The 16,146-nt window shown below is 41.9% G+C and overlaps 1 protein-coding gene across 9 annotated transcripts in view; it reads left to right on the top strand.

Annotated features, from left to right (window-relative positions):
- Positions 1-16,146, top strand: part of esrrb (estrogen-related receptor beta) — a 44,998-nt gene that overhangs the window by 5,015 nt on the left and 23,837 nt on the right. For 5 of the 9 annotated variants that reach the window (XM_014012542.1, XM_014012553.1, XM_014012570.1 and 2 more), the window contains one exon: positions 10,015-10,424. In XM_014012542.1, coding sequence (XP_013867996.1) covers positions 10,015-10,424 — 410 coding nt within the window. Of the gene's footprint in view, positions 1-1,680; positions 1,750-10,014; positions 10,425-16,146 lie in introns of all 9 variants that reach the window. The other 4 variants (XM_014012521.1, XM_014012537.1, XM_014012508.1 and 1 more) reach the window with 1 other exon arrangement.

Here is a 16,146-nt window from a genome sequence, read left to right as displayed (position 1 = left end):
GTTACGTCTTGTCTTTTTTTAATCCAGAACCCTGTTTATTACTTTGTGCTTAAATTTAGGGAGAATAAATTATAATTCACTTCATTTTTTTAATTATAACATTGTGTCCGACAGTTTATTTTTCTCTTAAACAGTGGTTTAGAAAAATGCATTGTTATTAAATATTTAATTGTGTTCCTCAAATATTTTGAGTTTGTGTGTAATGTTACAATTTACTAGTTAATATTAAATAACCTAAAACAAGACATTAAATTATAAGGTAAATTAAAGTAAAAGTTTTTCCTAACATGTAAATATTTAGTGAGAATAATCTGAGTTGTCAGCTGTGGAATGTATAAATAAACTACCTTTTAATTAAGTTTGTTAAAGCTTTAAAAATGTGTTTGTTGATATATAGATTTTTTTTAAACCTGTCACCATTCTCGTGTAGAAATCAGTACCTATAATTTTATTTGAATGCTAATTTTAGTTACAAAGTGTCTCTTTTCTGATGATTGTCCACTGAAATTAGCTGTGATGCTTTCAGGAAATGATCTGTGCTCCTTGTAATTAGCACAGAATTATGACGGAATTACTTTCGTATTCGTTTAATTGACTCGAGGACGTCTCCGCTGAATATTTGAAATGATAGACATGCTGTTCATGTTTATTTAGGTTTGCAAAAGAACTTTCACACGCTCTGATCCCATGGAAGTTTTTATCAAGTATTCAAAAAGAAACAAAAAACAAACATGTTTCTCTCCTTTTTTTTATTCCACACTCACTCATGACTTTTCCTTGTGAATGTTTTTGTTTCCACTACTTTAAGTTAAATTGCGAGTTTCTTTAAGCCGTGAGTTTCTGAGTGTGTTTGAGTGTGAAGGATCGTTGTATTGTAGCGGCTGCACTGACCAGAAGTCAGTTACGACTGCCGGTGTGAGATTTTAACTTGCTTGAAAAACACACAATATTTGAGCAACAGTGAACAGAGATTTGATTTTTTTCTTGTTTCTAAATGTTCCATCAACACCCAGGCTTTAGTTAAACCCTGTCAGAGCCACTGGAATAAACTAACAAGGCTATCCAATTTCCCCTTTGTGAAATAAAAGCTTTTTAATGTATTTTTCGAGAGGCGGAAAGAAGTTAGCTCACGGTGATGAATTAGATTTCAATTTATTTGACTTCATTCCCAGCTTGCTGCATTAGAGCCTGCAAACACCCATCCCTTGCAGTCCGTCCACTTGATCCGTATTAGGTTTCAGAAAACAAGGCGAGGGAATTGCATTAGTGTATCTTAAGTTAAAAGCTCTTTGCTCTTTGACCAAGTGTTTCATTGTTATTGGGTTAATCAGATTTTTGCTGTCTTCATGGAGATGCTATCACAGGCTAGAGGCAGTGGTGAGTAACCAAAGCAGCCGCACACAGACACTATCCAGATGGGATCAGCTTTCGGTAATTTGGTTTCAGAATACATTACCAGAAGAGCATCCTGGACGAGGATGGCCACCCCACTGTGAGCCAGGAGCTGGTGGCCTCAGCTCAGCCTGTCCACCTGTCGCACCCCCCCCCCTTCCTCCCCCACACCCCTTATCGCTCAAAGTTTTTACAAGGTTTTTTTTAGATGTGTCATTGGAAGAGAAACTGTTCTGCTTGAGCCAAGATTGTTGTCCAATTCTAAATACTTCTTCCTTGTATCAACAGGGCTTTGTTGTCCAATTCATTAGAGAGGTTCCTGAGTCCAATGGCCACGCTGGAGCCTTCTCATTTCTGGTATTTAGTATCATTACTCTTACTGCAAATATGTCACCCAGCTCAGAGTGAGCTGTGGGAGAATGTTGTCTCTCTCCAGGACAAAATGGGCATGCAGAGTTGATTGGCAGACAGGGTTTTAACTGTCCTTTAGCTGTAGAGATTTTCATTTTCATAGATGTTAGCCTTATGTTCATTTAAAAGCAAACAATCAAAGATAATCTAGAATAATCTAGATGTTCTTGTCATAYTGATAATTGGGTTTTACATTTTTATTTTTACCCCCCTATCAGCTATTTATTTTCCAGTTTAGGAATATATGTTGAGATAACAAGCCATCTCTTGAGATGTTATTATGTTTGCCCCTTACACCTCTTGATGATTATCTGCCATGCTTCTTTGCCTCCTTCACAACACCCACCTGCACGGAAACCACCAGCCATCACTGCTCACGCCCCTCCGGAGTTCTCGTCCATGGTAACCTTGGACACCTCCACCGCAGTGTGAGAATCTGTTTAAAAATAACCGGGTCCATTAGTCTAGAAGGATAATGCTAGCCTATGTGGGCTCTCATGCCCTTGTGGCAGCAGAGTGCTATCACTGACACGTTGCGTCAGCACTTCTTCCTGTTGCGCCGATGCTGAAGGGCTCCTCTTCAGTCACTCACACATGCAGGCGTGCAGGTATTCAGCCATTCCTACAGGAGAGGAGAAGTGGAGAAAAATAATATATTGACAGTGGTGTTCGAGTATTACATAAGTAAAGTTTGATGGGTGTCTTTTCTAAAGGCTCCAAGTTTTGGGACAATTTCCAGATCCGGTAATTCCCACTTGGTTAAAAAAGATGTGATGTAAGGTGGGTAACTATATGGGTGTTTATCAGTGAAGGCTATTGGTATTGAGCGCTCAGTTGTTTGAAGGTTATGTTTCAGAGAGGTAATTGAAATGCAAAATAACATTAGGATCGATGGTTAGCTTTGTTTATTTATGAAATCAATATTGAAACCGTCCGTCAGAGAAGCAGCTCTGATTCTCGCTGACAGCTCCAGCCAGTCTTTTGTGCCTGGCCTGAGTGAGCACTGTAACTGTTACAGCTGTGAGAGCAGTAGCGTTTATTCTTTTTTATAACTTATTTTTTTAATTTGCTTATCAGTTTTTGAACAACAGAACTCAAACATTTCAGGTTCATAGGTTTAAACAAAGAGTGTGTAGCTGAAACAAAATCTCTCAGGCGTGACTTTGCCAGATGTTCTAACTTTAATTGTATGATGTAGTTCACACAATTGGCTATGTTTTGAACCAAAATTATATATTAGCTCATAAAGAGCCATCGTTCTGTATCCACTTTTTCCCTTTGCTGTCGTGCTTCAGACTGATGTTCAAATCAGTTGCTCCAATGCAAACATTTCAGTCGTACATCATAAAAAGAGAACTTCTCAGTCAGGTTATAGTTTTGTCACTTGTATTACCATCATTTAACCGGGTAATTCACTGATGTTTAAGTGTAAGAGTGTGTGCTTGCTCCTCCGAGTATACAACTGTAGCATTGTGTGTGTGCGCTTCCCTCTTGGCCACTAAAGGTGTTCACATTAAAATGTCTTTATGAAATCACCCCTACAGCACTAAGTGGAATCAAATGGTCACTCTGAGTGACTGGCTGTTGAACCTGCGACGTGAGATGTTGTGAACTTTGCRTTACGTGTTTAGATTGCAGCGCTCCCTCTCTTCAAAGGAGACGCATTAATTCAGGAAATATCCCCAAAGTTTAATTATCCCTGAATGGTGTGGTGGTGGACACTGGCGTATAAATCAGTTAGGCCCACCCGCCTTTTTATTACCGGCACTATTTATAGAGAATATGTGGCAGCTGGTAGAGATGAGCCTGTAAAAAGCTAGAGGCTATTGCTGTGACTGCGCCGACTGCTGCGGCGTGTGACAGTCATAACAATGGAGTTTTTTAGTAAGATTAATTCATTGTGGTGTTGCTGGGTATGTGTGCTTCAAACAGCCCTTTAAAGTGTGAGAAATTAAGTTGTGATTTCAACTGGATGAAAATGTTATATTGCCATTTTAATCGCTCCTGGGAGCCATGATTACACAGTGACTGTGAGTCTTCGCAAACATTGACACATCTGATTGCGTTTAAATCACCGGCTGATAAACCTGCAGATTTTGGCCCGTTAATTTTGCACAGTTTATTTGCGTGTTTGCCTTTTTTTTTTTTACATCTGTATCTTCTTCTATGGAAGAGGATAATTTATGTGGGGAGAAGGGTTTGGGTCTTTGTTTTAGGCAGGTAGAGTTTCCCCCCTAAACAAGGACGGCCTATCAGAAGATGATTAATGAAGTAATTTCATGCATGGCTCTATGCCTCCTACCCCCTGTATGCACAGTGACTGTGTCTAAACCTGTGATTTACATTCGACTGTGTTAAATAGCCTTAACCTGCTGTAATAATATTTCTCTGTTTGTGACACACACGCACACACACAAACACACACACATCACAGTCAAGAATATCCCCATACCTTTCTGTTAAGAAGACTGGCTCCTTTCTTGGATTTGTTTTCACAGTTTACACCAAAAACTTTTAAATGTGACACAGATCTAACTTTACTCTCTGAAAGTCATGCTTTATAATCCTATATTTTTGGGCTGCATGATATTAAAAAAACTGATATTATTTTGAACGTTCCATTGATGATATCAAGCGTGACAAACGTATTTTTTTCACTCCTCTTTTTCTAATGTCATTACGACACTTTGTTTTAGCATCTTAGCCACTATCATCTAAACTTGTGAGCGTGAAGGGCAGTGAGAGGTTATTGGATTGGCCAAATTATTTGTTTGCGGGCAGATCATGAATGCACAGCATTTGAAAAATAATAGCCTATAATTTTTTGTAGTTCTTTGCAAAACTGATGTTATGCCMATTTCAATATTATGTTTTCATATTTAACATTCTGAAAGTGCATGAAAAGTGTGCCCTTTAATATTCATGTCAACGGGATTACAATTTTGGTTTTATTGATTCACACTGTTGACGTTTGGTGGAAAGTGACTTCCTGATGACGACAACAGTGATGAAAGATATTTCTCTATTTAGATAATGAGTAATTGTTTATTTAATAATCCCTCAAAGGCCGAGGAACTTTGAGTTAAAACTTTTCTAGTGAAGGACCAACATAATGTATCAGCATTACAGGAAGTGGTATTGAGACACTGGTTGCAGTGCATCAGTACCATATAACTCCAGCTTGTGCCTGATGTCATAAATCACTCTGGTTTTCATGTGACAAGCCTCGGAGGAAACTGTTTATTGGTCATTTTTGTCAGTTGACTGTAATTACTTTTTCTAGATTTCGAGAGCCATTGTAAATTTGTGTTGTTAAATTATACCATGACTGTGCTGCATAATGGATATAATGAAAACTAATCTTTTTTAATGAAGAAGCAAAATTAGAAATTTGATCCCAAATGCACTGCATAGCAGGCTGGAATAATCCCTGAACTTCTTTTTTTTTTACATACTGTATGATGAACTGTCTAATTCTGCAGAGAGCTTTTCCTCTGGGGTCTGCAAAGAAGATTGTTAACTCCTTGCTCTCCATGCTTAGATGACGGACAGATCTCACAATAATCCCCACTGACAGAAGCTCTATCATTAGCCACTTACTTCCTTCAACATCCTGAAATCAGCCCCTTTGAAGAACTAGATCTGCCCAGTGCGCCCCAGACGGTTTACGTCAGACAAACAGCAGTGCCTGTATCACCAGAGGCCCTCGCTCTCCTCCCAGCAACATCTCTTGAACAGGAAGGAGAGGGGGATCAATAGATGTGATCTGCTTCTTGGCCATCTCTTGTCTCGTGGTGCTGCTGGAGCATGGGGTTCATGTTGTCATAGTGGAGTGAGCTCATGGCTTTATAAAGACTACAATGACATCGCTGTAAAGCAGCTAAATATAATCCTCTACTGCAGCCTCCAAAAAAAAAAATCTTTACCCAGCTTGCAGAGCGGCATGGTCTCCTCAAGTGGTAACCCTGCACTAAGTCCCTAACCTGCCTTCTAATTGATCCAAGGACCCTTGTCTCCCACCGGAGCACTAAACATTGCTTTTTTTCTTWTACACTTCCTCATTCATCCCTCTCTTTCTGTCTRTTTTAGTTGTTGTTGTTTGCCTCTGTAGTTCTGCACATCATAAATCTCTGTCAGCGTAGGTGTCTGGCATATCTGTTAATAGAGAGGCCCCTCCCCTCTCTCTTCAGGTCCACCCCCTCCCTGTTCTCAGTCATCTCTCTGCCGGAGCAGGACTAATGAATGAGAAACTCCAAAATTAGAGGCCTCTTTGTCATAGATTAGAATTGGTCCCCCCGGAGTGCCGGATTTGCCTCTAACCTAACCACAGCCGTCAGCAAACCCCCCCTCCCCCACATTTCCATTTTTCATTTTCTGTCTTTGGGACAAACACACACTCAGACATGAGCTGAGACACAAACAGAGACGCACATCCCAAGAGTCTTCTGGCTTACTCCCCTGATGGTTATTAACCTGAAACCAGTTCAATGGAAAAAAAAAGGCTTTTGCCATATTTTGGTGATGTTTTTTTTTGGAATCTCCACCAGGTTTTCTCACAAGCTTCATCTTCTTTTTTATTTATTTACACATTCCCCTGTTAGAACACACACTGAGCACTTCAGGTGGCATACAAGCTTCTGAATGTATATCTGGCAGATTTTTGGACTCTGCTGTCCTAAAAATGAGTCCCTTGGCTGTGCGTCAAAGCACTAAAAGGCAGCAGTGGCCCCTGGAGGAGAGGTCAGCATGGCAGCTGCTGGTGGCTCTGTCTGTGGTGGGAAGGCTGAGCAGGGCTGAGAGAGGGTCTGTCAGGAGCTAATTGAGTTCGTCCTACCAGTGCTGACTCTGGGGCCAGTGGCTTATCAGGCCACATCGCCCGAGGCCCTCAAGACAGATTTGCCCCTACTGGGGCATCTGATATCACCATCGCCCTGCCTTCAGATGTCAACCCCCCACCATCAACCTTTTTCTGTGTCACTTACACAATCTGATCAGGTGGCTGCTGTGACACTCTGGGATGAGGTGAGCAAATATAAAATTATATTTTTGACTTCTGTTGGCACTATGGGACTGACTTTTTAGTTTTTTTATTTTATTTGTTTGTTTAAACATAAAACTGAAGTCCCACAGAGGAGGATGTCTTTACATGTCCAAAGTGGGACGGTAGGTCTTGCAGGAATACTTACAAATTGACTCAATTAGATCCTGAATGTGCCGACACCTCTGTGACCCGATGTTTCAGAATTTCGCTTGCAGGTGAGAAAAAGTGTCGAGACGAGAAGAATCGGAGCGCCGCGCTCCTCTTCATGAAAGTCGAGGAACGGCGAGCGTGAGACGTGCTGCCAGATCGTTAGGCCAGCTAATCCTGGTCACAGCAGCACCAGTGGAATGATATTAGGGATCTGAAATGCTGTTAGGAGGGCCAGGTGGAATCAGATTAAAACCAAACTGCGCAGTGTGCGTTTGCAAGCCCATAACCTACTACTCAGCATGAATTTTGATCGGTACAAAGGGAACAAAAGGAGGAAGAACAGAGAGGGGGGGATACTGTGCCTTGGAAGAGAGCTGTTCTTTTGGGCAGCCAGGCAGCAGAATTTGAAAAAGCTCTTACCTTGAGGAAGGAAGAAAGAACTATAGATTTTACAGCATCAAGTCTCAGATAGTTCAGCAAACCTTTTCTTGTCTGCTCTGTCTGTGTAACACACAAGCTAATTACTACCTGCCCTGCATGCTGAATTATTTATTGGGACTATTGCTGCTGTCAAATAATTTAATGCTCATAATTCATTTTCCTCATACAGTTGTATTTATAGATTTAAATTGGACCTGTCCTACCAGAGATTACAAATATTTATAGAAATATTTTAGGCAATTTGATTAATACGCCAGGTTTAGGTGGTTCGTATTCCCTCCGTATCATTAATCAATATAAGCAGGCTTGTTAAAAACATAAGCATAGTGGTGGCGCTAATGTGTCATAGCAGAATGAGTTAAGGAGATTCTAGCCTGCACATTTATTATAAATGACCACATTGAGCTGGAGGGGAAACAGTTAAGACACTTATGCAATTATGCTAAGTGTCACCCTGAGGATGGCCTTTGAACTGAGGTTAAGCTTACACTGAATTTGTGAAATAAAAGCTAAATGGAGCCATCTTGTGCTCCTACGTTTTAATATATCGCCTTTAATAAGCCGAGTGCAGGTGGCCTATCGTGCAGGTGCGCATATCCATCTCAAACATGAAGCATAAAGCAGATGAACACAGAGAGATATGCATTAATTTAAAGGGATGCAATCTGCATTCATTATACTTCTACGTATTTTTAAAAGAAGAATCACTTCCTCCATTACTGYAGAGACATTAAAGAGAACATGAAGGATTATGCATTGCTTAAATTGGGAGTAAGTAAAAAAAATGCAATAGGATCACAGTTTCACCAGCAGAAAGGACGCTGTGAATTCATTTCATACAGTAGAGATTGAAAGGAGAATTCCAGGACTGCTCATGCACAAGGGCTTATCCCACAAGGTCAACAGTTTTAACTGGGGACATTTTTTATTATTTATTTTAGCAGTTAACCTTTTTGTGAATTTCCAGAAGTGGTAGGCACCCGGAGCTGCGATGAATATACATGACAGCAGGGAGGGAAACCCAGGAATGAGATTTAATTTGACACGTTGACCCCCATCTCCACGGGCCCTGGAAGCCAGGGTGAGAAAATAATGTTGACCCGCTGACCCCTGGGCCTCAACCTCTCCGTCACCCATCCTCACAATTAAATCAGCTTCAGAGAGCCGGAAGATGTCCGGTCGACCGATAGGGGCCACTGCAGTTGCGTGCTCCCATTTCCTGTTTTGTTTTGGAAGGAGCTCTTAGACAGACAGCTCGGGAAGTTAGAGCCCAGTTGGAAGCTTTAACCTCTCCCATTTCCGATGGTAAACTGACTTTTCAAATGTGTAAACATTAGCATTAGTTGGCAATATGCTAATGGAGCTAAAGCACAGCTTGTGTTGTCTTAGCTGCCACTCCCTCAGAACCTCCGTATCTACATTTGCATAAGCCATGCAAGGCTCAATTTTGCTAATGCAGGCAAGTGCAAGCCACCTTTTACCCCTTTCCATGGTGCCTAATGCAAACGTGTGTGTGGGTGCGTGTGCGCGTGCGCGTTAGTGTGTGACCTCGCCTTAACCCTAGGAGGTTACAGTGTCTACACAGCATCCCCAATACACTGAGTAATTCATTTCCTCTCCTTGTTCACCTCTTCAGTTCACTCTATCGGCACAAAGGAACGGCGTCAGGTCCAGCCACCGCCCCCCCCCACCCCCCACCCACTGTTCTCTCAGTGCAATTTCAAGTTAAAGGTTATAGAGCAGGACTGAAATACATTTATATGGGCAAGGAAGGCTTCAGAGTGCATTTTGTGGCTGCAGTCAAACAGCTGCACTTTAGTCTGCACACGTTACAGCATTAGATTACATGTACTCCAAAAAACAGCTATTAGACAGACAGTGAAAAAGTCAATATCTTGCCAKCATGTTTCCTTTTGGTTGACTGCTGACTGAAGGAGACAAGCCAAGGTCCGCTGTGCTCTTTAAACTATTGAGATGCCCCATCTTGATTTGCTGTCTGTGTACGTGTGTGCTTTTGTGTGGGGTTATTCCAGAGCGCTCTCTTTCTGTGCCGCTGTCTCTCATTCTTTTCCACTTTCCTCTCTTTCCCGTCTGTGTGTTTGTATTAAGCAGGGAGTGTGTGCAACTGTGTGTGTATTTGTTCTCTGAAGGACTTCAGCAGCTGCCGTAGTGTGTAGCTAATGAAGCACTTAGGATTCTGGTTTACTGGTTGATGTAAATGTTAGAACTGGTGATTAGAGCTGCGCAATATATTGAAGATTTATCATCATCTCTATATCAGTGTATCATTGTGTTCAATGCCGATATTGCAAATGACACCAATAAATCGCAGATCCGAATGGCGCCTAAACCTCATTAAGCAAATTTTGCACGATTCAGTTGTGAAACACATCATTTTTGAAGCATTTTAGAACAAGATTTTGAGTCTGTAAATGCTTTATAAAGTTTGTTAAAGCATGCATTTCAGTTAGATTAACTCTAGAATGTTAAATAAGATTTATTATCTTCTGAATATCTCTACTAATCACCTTCATTTTCTTCTCCTTTTCCAACCAACCCTCCCCCGACTCCTTACCCAGGCTGCTGAATAGAATGGCAGCTGATGAACGACATCTACCCTCCAGCTGTGGGTCCTACATCAAGACAGAACCGTCCAGTCCCTCCTCGGTCATCGACACAGTCAGCCACCACAGCCCCAGCGGCAACTCAGACGCCAGCGGCGGCTATGTCAACGCCATGAACAGCCACTCGAACGGCCTGGACTCTCCGCCCATGTTCACCCCCGGCGGGCTYGGCGCCGGCTCCTGCCGCAAGCGCTACGACGACTGCTCCAGCACCATCATGGAGGACTCATCCATAAAGTGCGAATACATGTTGAACTCGCTCCCCAAGAGGCTGTGCCTGGTCTGTGGAGATATAGCCTCAGGGTATCACTATGGGGTAGCTTCTTGTGAGGCCTGCAAAGCCTTTTTTAAAAGGACAATACAAGGTATTTTTTCTACTCTCACCTACCCCAGTACAAGTCGTTTCATCCCATGTTTGCTGCATCACCAGACACAAAAACACCCGCCATACATGAAACCTCTGGCCTCTAAACAACACTGAAACACACTCAGTTGTGGCAGTTCGTCAAACGTAGGAATACGTCTCTACCTCTGAGACCAGCAGCGTCCAGGAAACAAAACAAACAACAAAAAAAAGACAAACTTTTAATTTTTCTACGGTTTATGTATTTACTTTTCTTACGGGACAGATTGTTTATGATATAAGCCAAAATAAATCCCCATGAGATTATGATCATCTGTCATGGTTAGTGGACATCATCACGTAGAGGCCCGATTTGTCATGGAGTGGAAGCTGTTTGCCCAGATGCAATTGCAGAGGTGGGGGGGAGGGGGTTCAGAAACATTCTTTATTATGCTTGCCCTGTAAATGTGTGCATGTGTATGCTTTGGAACTGATGTGGCTATCTGCAAGGCACGATGTATTGTAGCTCCTCATTACAGAGGCGATGAAAGACCCCCCCACTGTGAAACTGTGCGCTCGGCTCCTGATTAATCAGGAGGAGGAAGATATTGTTGAGACTAGGGGGTGAAATCTGCACAACGGGCACAGCTGCTTAGAACTAATCTCTGCTGGGTTAGAAATGCAATATGTACACTGGAAAAAATATTTTTAAATGTATTTAAATGAGTTGTTTAAAAAGAAAATATGAATGTGTTGTTTTAGCTCAAAGGCTATTACACCTTTTAACATTTTTTCTGAGCATTTTTTTTTATCAGTAAATGATTGCAGGAATTACAGAGCAGGCTGCCTGTCTTGATATTAGGTGTTGATTTTGGACCTTACAGCCCTATCAGCTTTAGACAGTCTATGTACCTTTTGCAGGCAAACAAACGCATTAGGCCAAATCCTCCTGTTTACCCATGCTGCCATCAGCAATCCTGTCTATTGACAAAAGATGAACATTTTCTCTCAAGTAACATAACTGAGCTTTTGTCCCCTCAGTAAAAGTACACTGACAGCAACACAATTGAACACTGGGAAAGAAAGAGACATCTTAAGTGGAGCAATGGCCCAAACAATTAGGAGCAAGGTACATGGAGGGGAAAAAAAATTGAAAGCTCCTCTTTTTTTTCTCTCCCCCRTTCACTTTGCATTGTCGATTTGAAATCCTTCTCTTTCTTTTCTTGGAGGGCTGCCTGTAATGGAGCTAATCTGCCGTCGTTTGTCCGAGCCACAGGAGTTTTGTCAATAACAATCAGCGTTTGGAAAGTGTAATTAAGGCCGAGGCTTTTCATTAGGAGGAAGGGAGGGGGCCGTCTCCAGGGACGGGCACGCCAATTAGAAACTCAGGCACGCGTCGCCGGGTAATTTCAGGGAAAGGAGGAGAAAAAAAACCCAGGACTTCTTTAGATTGGAGAGGGACCCTGCTGCTCTTTCCGAAGAGAGGAGGAGAGGCTTAATGGCATAATAATCAGACAGGGGTCCCGAGCAGTGGAGGCAGGAGGACGGAGAGACTTTTTGGGGGGGAGGTGAAAGCCTTCTGAAATGATAAAAGAAACACACGCAGTATTGCTGGAGGGAAAAAAAAGGCAGGCCAGTAAATCGCACGATGTAGTGAGAGCTCTTGAAAGAACGAGAGGGTGCTGTTGATGAGAACTGATTAATTAAAGGAATAACGAGGCAGTCAAGGGTGGAGTGAGACGGCCCACTCTAATGAGAAGAAAACAAAGGAGCTGTCTTTCCCAGGCCTTTATCACATTTCTTCGATAACACTCGGGGCAAACATGATAAGTTAGTGTTAAGCATGTACATGACAGTTTCTTCATCACCTTGTGCTCACCTTGTGATGCAACAACTTATTCTTTGTAGCAGGTTTTGTGTATTAGGGTTTCAGTTTTTCCACATGTACAGTGCAATCTTCTCTTGGACTCGACTTCTTTAGCTGGTAGCGACTGCCCTTTTCTTTTAAACAAAAATGGATGGCRAATCCATCTCCTGTCACCTAGTCATACAGTGAAAAGCCCCTTGAACTTATACGTGGGGATAGTTGCATTAGTCAAGGCCAGGTCTGAGTTAATGTCAACCTTTATCTCTATCCATCCCAGAAATGCCCCCATTCTCATTGCTTCCTTATCATCATCCATCCCAGCATCTCACGTGTCCCACCAATCAAAAACAGAAATGCTTTATTGAACCGTGTTTTCTTCCCATTTTGAACCCAAGTGTAAAATTGCTTGAAAACCAACTGAACTCAGTGGCCCGCTTTTATGTGAAGTAATAGACCTTGACAGTAAGCCTGTAAAAGTCAGTTTAGATTTTGATGAGAAATACTTGCCATTTTACTGTAATTTACTTACAAGACCTGACTTTCCCCTCTGTGCCCTGGCATGGGTCCTGAAAAGCCATAAAATAGATTGAGACAGATACTTATCAAGAGGGAAAAAAGGAGGGAAATCTTTTTTTCTCCCTTCACCTTGTAATGTTACGGGTAACCATAGCGTAGCCTCTCTAAAGACAGATAAACCTGAACACGACTTGGGTTGAAAGGGTTCCGGTCAGTGTACTTTATTTTGTGAAGGTGAAACTTTCCTTGCTGTTCCTGTCATAGATTTTACTTTATTTTATATTTTTTGGACATGTTTCTGATCATCATTTAGTGCATGCACTCATGGACTCCCACACAACCCAGAGTGTTTTATGCTGCAAAAGAACCTAAAATGTGGAATAAAAATGGAAAATGGCATCTATACATTTTATCAATGCCTGCATAAGTACGTAAATATGAACAACTTTGATGAATCACAGTTTGGAATTCATCGCATGTTTACAAGCTCAGCTATTTATTCATATTTTGATCATAAATTTGACCCATATTTGCCTAAATCACTTTTGTGTTTTGTGTTTTTGTTGAATATAAATGTAGGTCCAGATACATCAGTGTGTTGTGATTTTAGGACCTTGTGATGCAGCGAGATGGTGTGTGTGCACTGATACTAAAACACTGCCTGCTCTAAAAATAAACCAAACGCAGACATGGAGAATTGGTTAATACACCCATTGCTCTGCAGTGAGCTTTGAGAAGCTCGATCMGACAGGACATCCAGCTTGGTGGAACAGGTGGATACAGCAATGTGGGGATGTTTTTCTCTTTCCTGGAAAAGTGGGCCGATAAAATTCACGAGAAGGTGTAGTTTGTRGAGGTGGAAGGGAAGGAAGATGGAGAAAACTAACCCTGATAGCAAAGCACCCTCACGCTGTTGAGTTGAAGAATGCAAATATATATATTTCCACATCACATGCACGTATATGTAGTGCTCAAAYGCATAAACAAATCCTAATTTATTTTACATCTATTTAGTATTTTACATGACAATTGATGATTGGTTAGTGTATTTGGACAAACAAAAAAAAAGTCTGAAGCAGTAAGTCCCTGCAGGACTGCACTGATTGCCTCCTCCCACCTCGTGAGAAATGAATTGGATTATTATGGTCTGCTCTGCTATGACAACAGAGAAAACAGACAGAGGAAAGGCAATCAGAGCTCATCAGCTGCCTCTTTCACACCTTTATTTACCCCAATCCCGAAGAGATGACGAGAATTAGCATAATGATTTTCAAACCCAGATAAAAGGAGGAATTTCTAATTATTTATAACATCTTGGGACCCTCCTTTTGATCTGTCCAATAATGTTAACATAATTGCATAAGTTGTCAATGGGTGTAGAAGGGCTGGTGGAGGAACGCCGGCGGAATAATACACAGCTTCCTTACAGAAATATGGAGCAAGGGTCAACGTTGTGGTGCAGGAACAAGATGTTGGGATGAAATCCTGATCAGGCCTAACACGATAACAAATTTTGCTGGATGATAAATTGTTTTACAGATTATTTCAATAAACAATAATATTGTTTGGAGACCATTTTAAACTAATTTATGWTACCTCCCACCCCAATACTTATGAAGCTTTATGAAATTTACACACGTTAAAAATAAGTTACGAACTGACGTGGACTGGCGATTGTTAAAACACACAACAGCTGCTAAAGATGTAACATCGCTAACCACCTCCTCTGTCCAGCCCGACACAATTTATTCTTTGTATGTAGTCCTCTGGCTTCATAAAATAATTGTGGTCACCCTCTTGCCTATAGCCTAGCCCTTGCCTTCCTACGCAGTTCCGCTCAATTCTAGTTTCCCTTCACTGCTTTGTCTGGCATTTCTCCCATAAACAAGGATTTCGCTGGCAGATTTTTAGCCGAATCAATCAGAGAACAGAGCATCGATTTTCTGCACAGTATCTGCTTGTAGTTAATTTTACCTGGGCCAATCAGCAAACAGAAGGCGGAGTTTTGAACGACGTCAATTTTCTGCGCAGTGTCTGCTAGTTTAGCAATGGCAGCAGAGGAAGTGAATGAATCCAGTCCGTGTTGATAAGGCTTTCAAATTAAATTAAAATTTGTCTGACAAAGCAGAAGCTCTCATTTACAGTCATCTCGTTCAGCTCGGTATATTTCTCCTCTCAGTAGGGTTGTTTACAGCACACGCTATTTCCGGTTAGCTTCTTAGCTTAGCCTCCTTCACAGCGGCACTTCAACAGAGGCCACGCCTCCAGCAAGAATCGCTTCTCTACAGCCGTGAGTCCAGACCCTTGTACGAAGCAAAGTGAAGGACAAGGGTCTGTTTTTTCCTAGGCTACCTTGCATACGAAGTTTACAAAATTTACGTAGTGTAAAAACAACTCTTAGCGAATCCAAGGTTCAGCATGTTGGCCTGAGGGTGTCTTGAGGGTGTCACCAGCTGAAAGCAGGCATTGAAAAACCGTAGACAGTCCTCTAGCTAAAGGCCTGCTCATGGGGCTCTCAGAGGTTAGAGACCATGAGTCTGGCAAATACCTGACACCAGAGTTCACTCCTCCCTAAGGAGGGAGACTCGAAGAAAACAAACAAGCAKGCAAATGAAAATTATTAACCTCATTTTAATTGGTTGTGCGATTAATTGATATACTCTTTATCGTGACAGGCTTAATCCTGAAATGAACGTTCATCACTACAAACACTGGATGCACATAGCCCATTCTGTTTTCTGGGTGACTTTTGTTGCTTACTTATACTTTACTGAATGTGCTTTTCAAATGATAATGATTAGGTCAGATTTGACCACAGTGCTGAAAAAAGACTCGAGGAAGTTGAGACAAATATCAATGTCAAAAGCTCGGAAGCTGAAAGCCCACTCAATATGAGGACGATTCAAATTCCTGGGCTTGAAGTAACTATTAGACTGAAACCCTGTATTGAAGCGCTCTGAATACAGTTAAATGTAGGGAGTCTGGCGGAGACGGGACTCATGTCCTGCCCGCTCTATTCCTAATGCCAGAGCAAAACAGGCTCTTTCATTGTGGAGCAATGAAACTCTTTTTCAAGATGCTGCCGTTGAATAATGCATCAGGCCTCTTTGCCTGTACACTATGTAAATAGTCAACAATAGCAACAGTGGTAACAACAGGTTTGGGTCTGCAGGAGTATTATGTAAAGTGGTCGATGGCAGCATGTCTAGCCTGCTATTGAAGCAGTGGCAGGCCCCTAAGAGTGCAGGGGGACACGGCCAGCACCGGGGCCTGGAGGGGACGTGCACAGAATTAATGAGGCCAATTTACTGTTGGACCAGAGTGGCATCTACTGAACAGTCCTGAAGGACCTGTGTAGCTT

Source organism: Austrofundulus limnaeus, unplaced genomic scaffold (genome assembly GCF_001266775.1).
Source record: "Austrofundulus limnaeus strain Quisiro unplaced genomic scaffold, Austrofundulus_limnaeus-1.0 Scaffold2, whole genome shotgun sequence".
NCBI lineage: Eukaryota > Metazoa > Chordata > Actinopteri > Cyprinodontiformes > Rivulidae > Austrofundulus > Austrofundulus limnaeus.
Note: the sequence above shows the minus strand (reverse complement) of the source record. Positions and strands in the feature narration are given on the sequence as shown.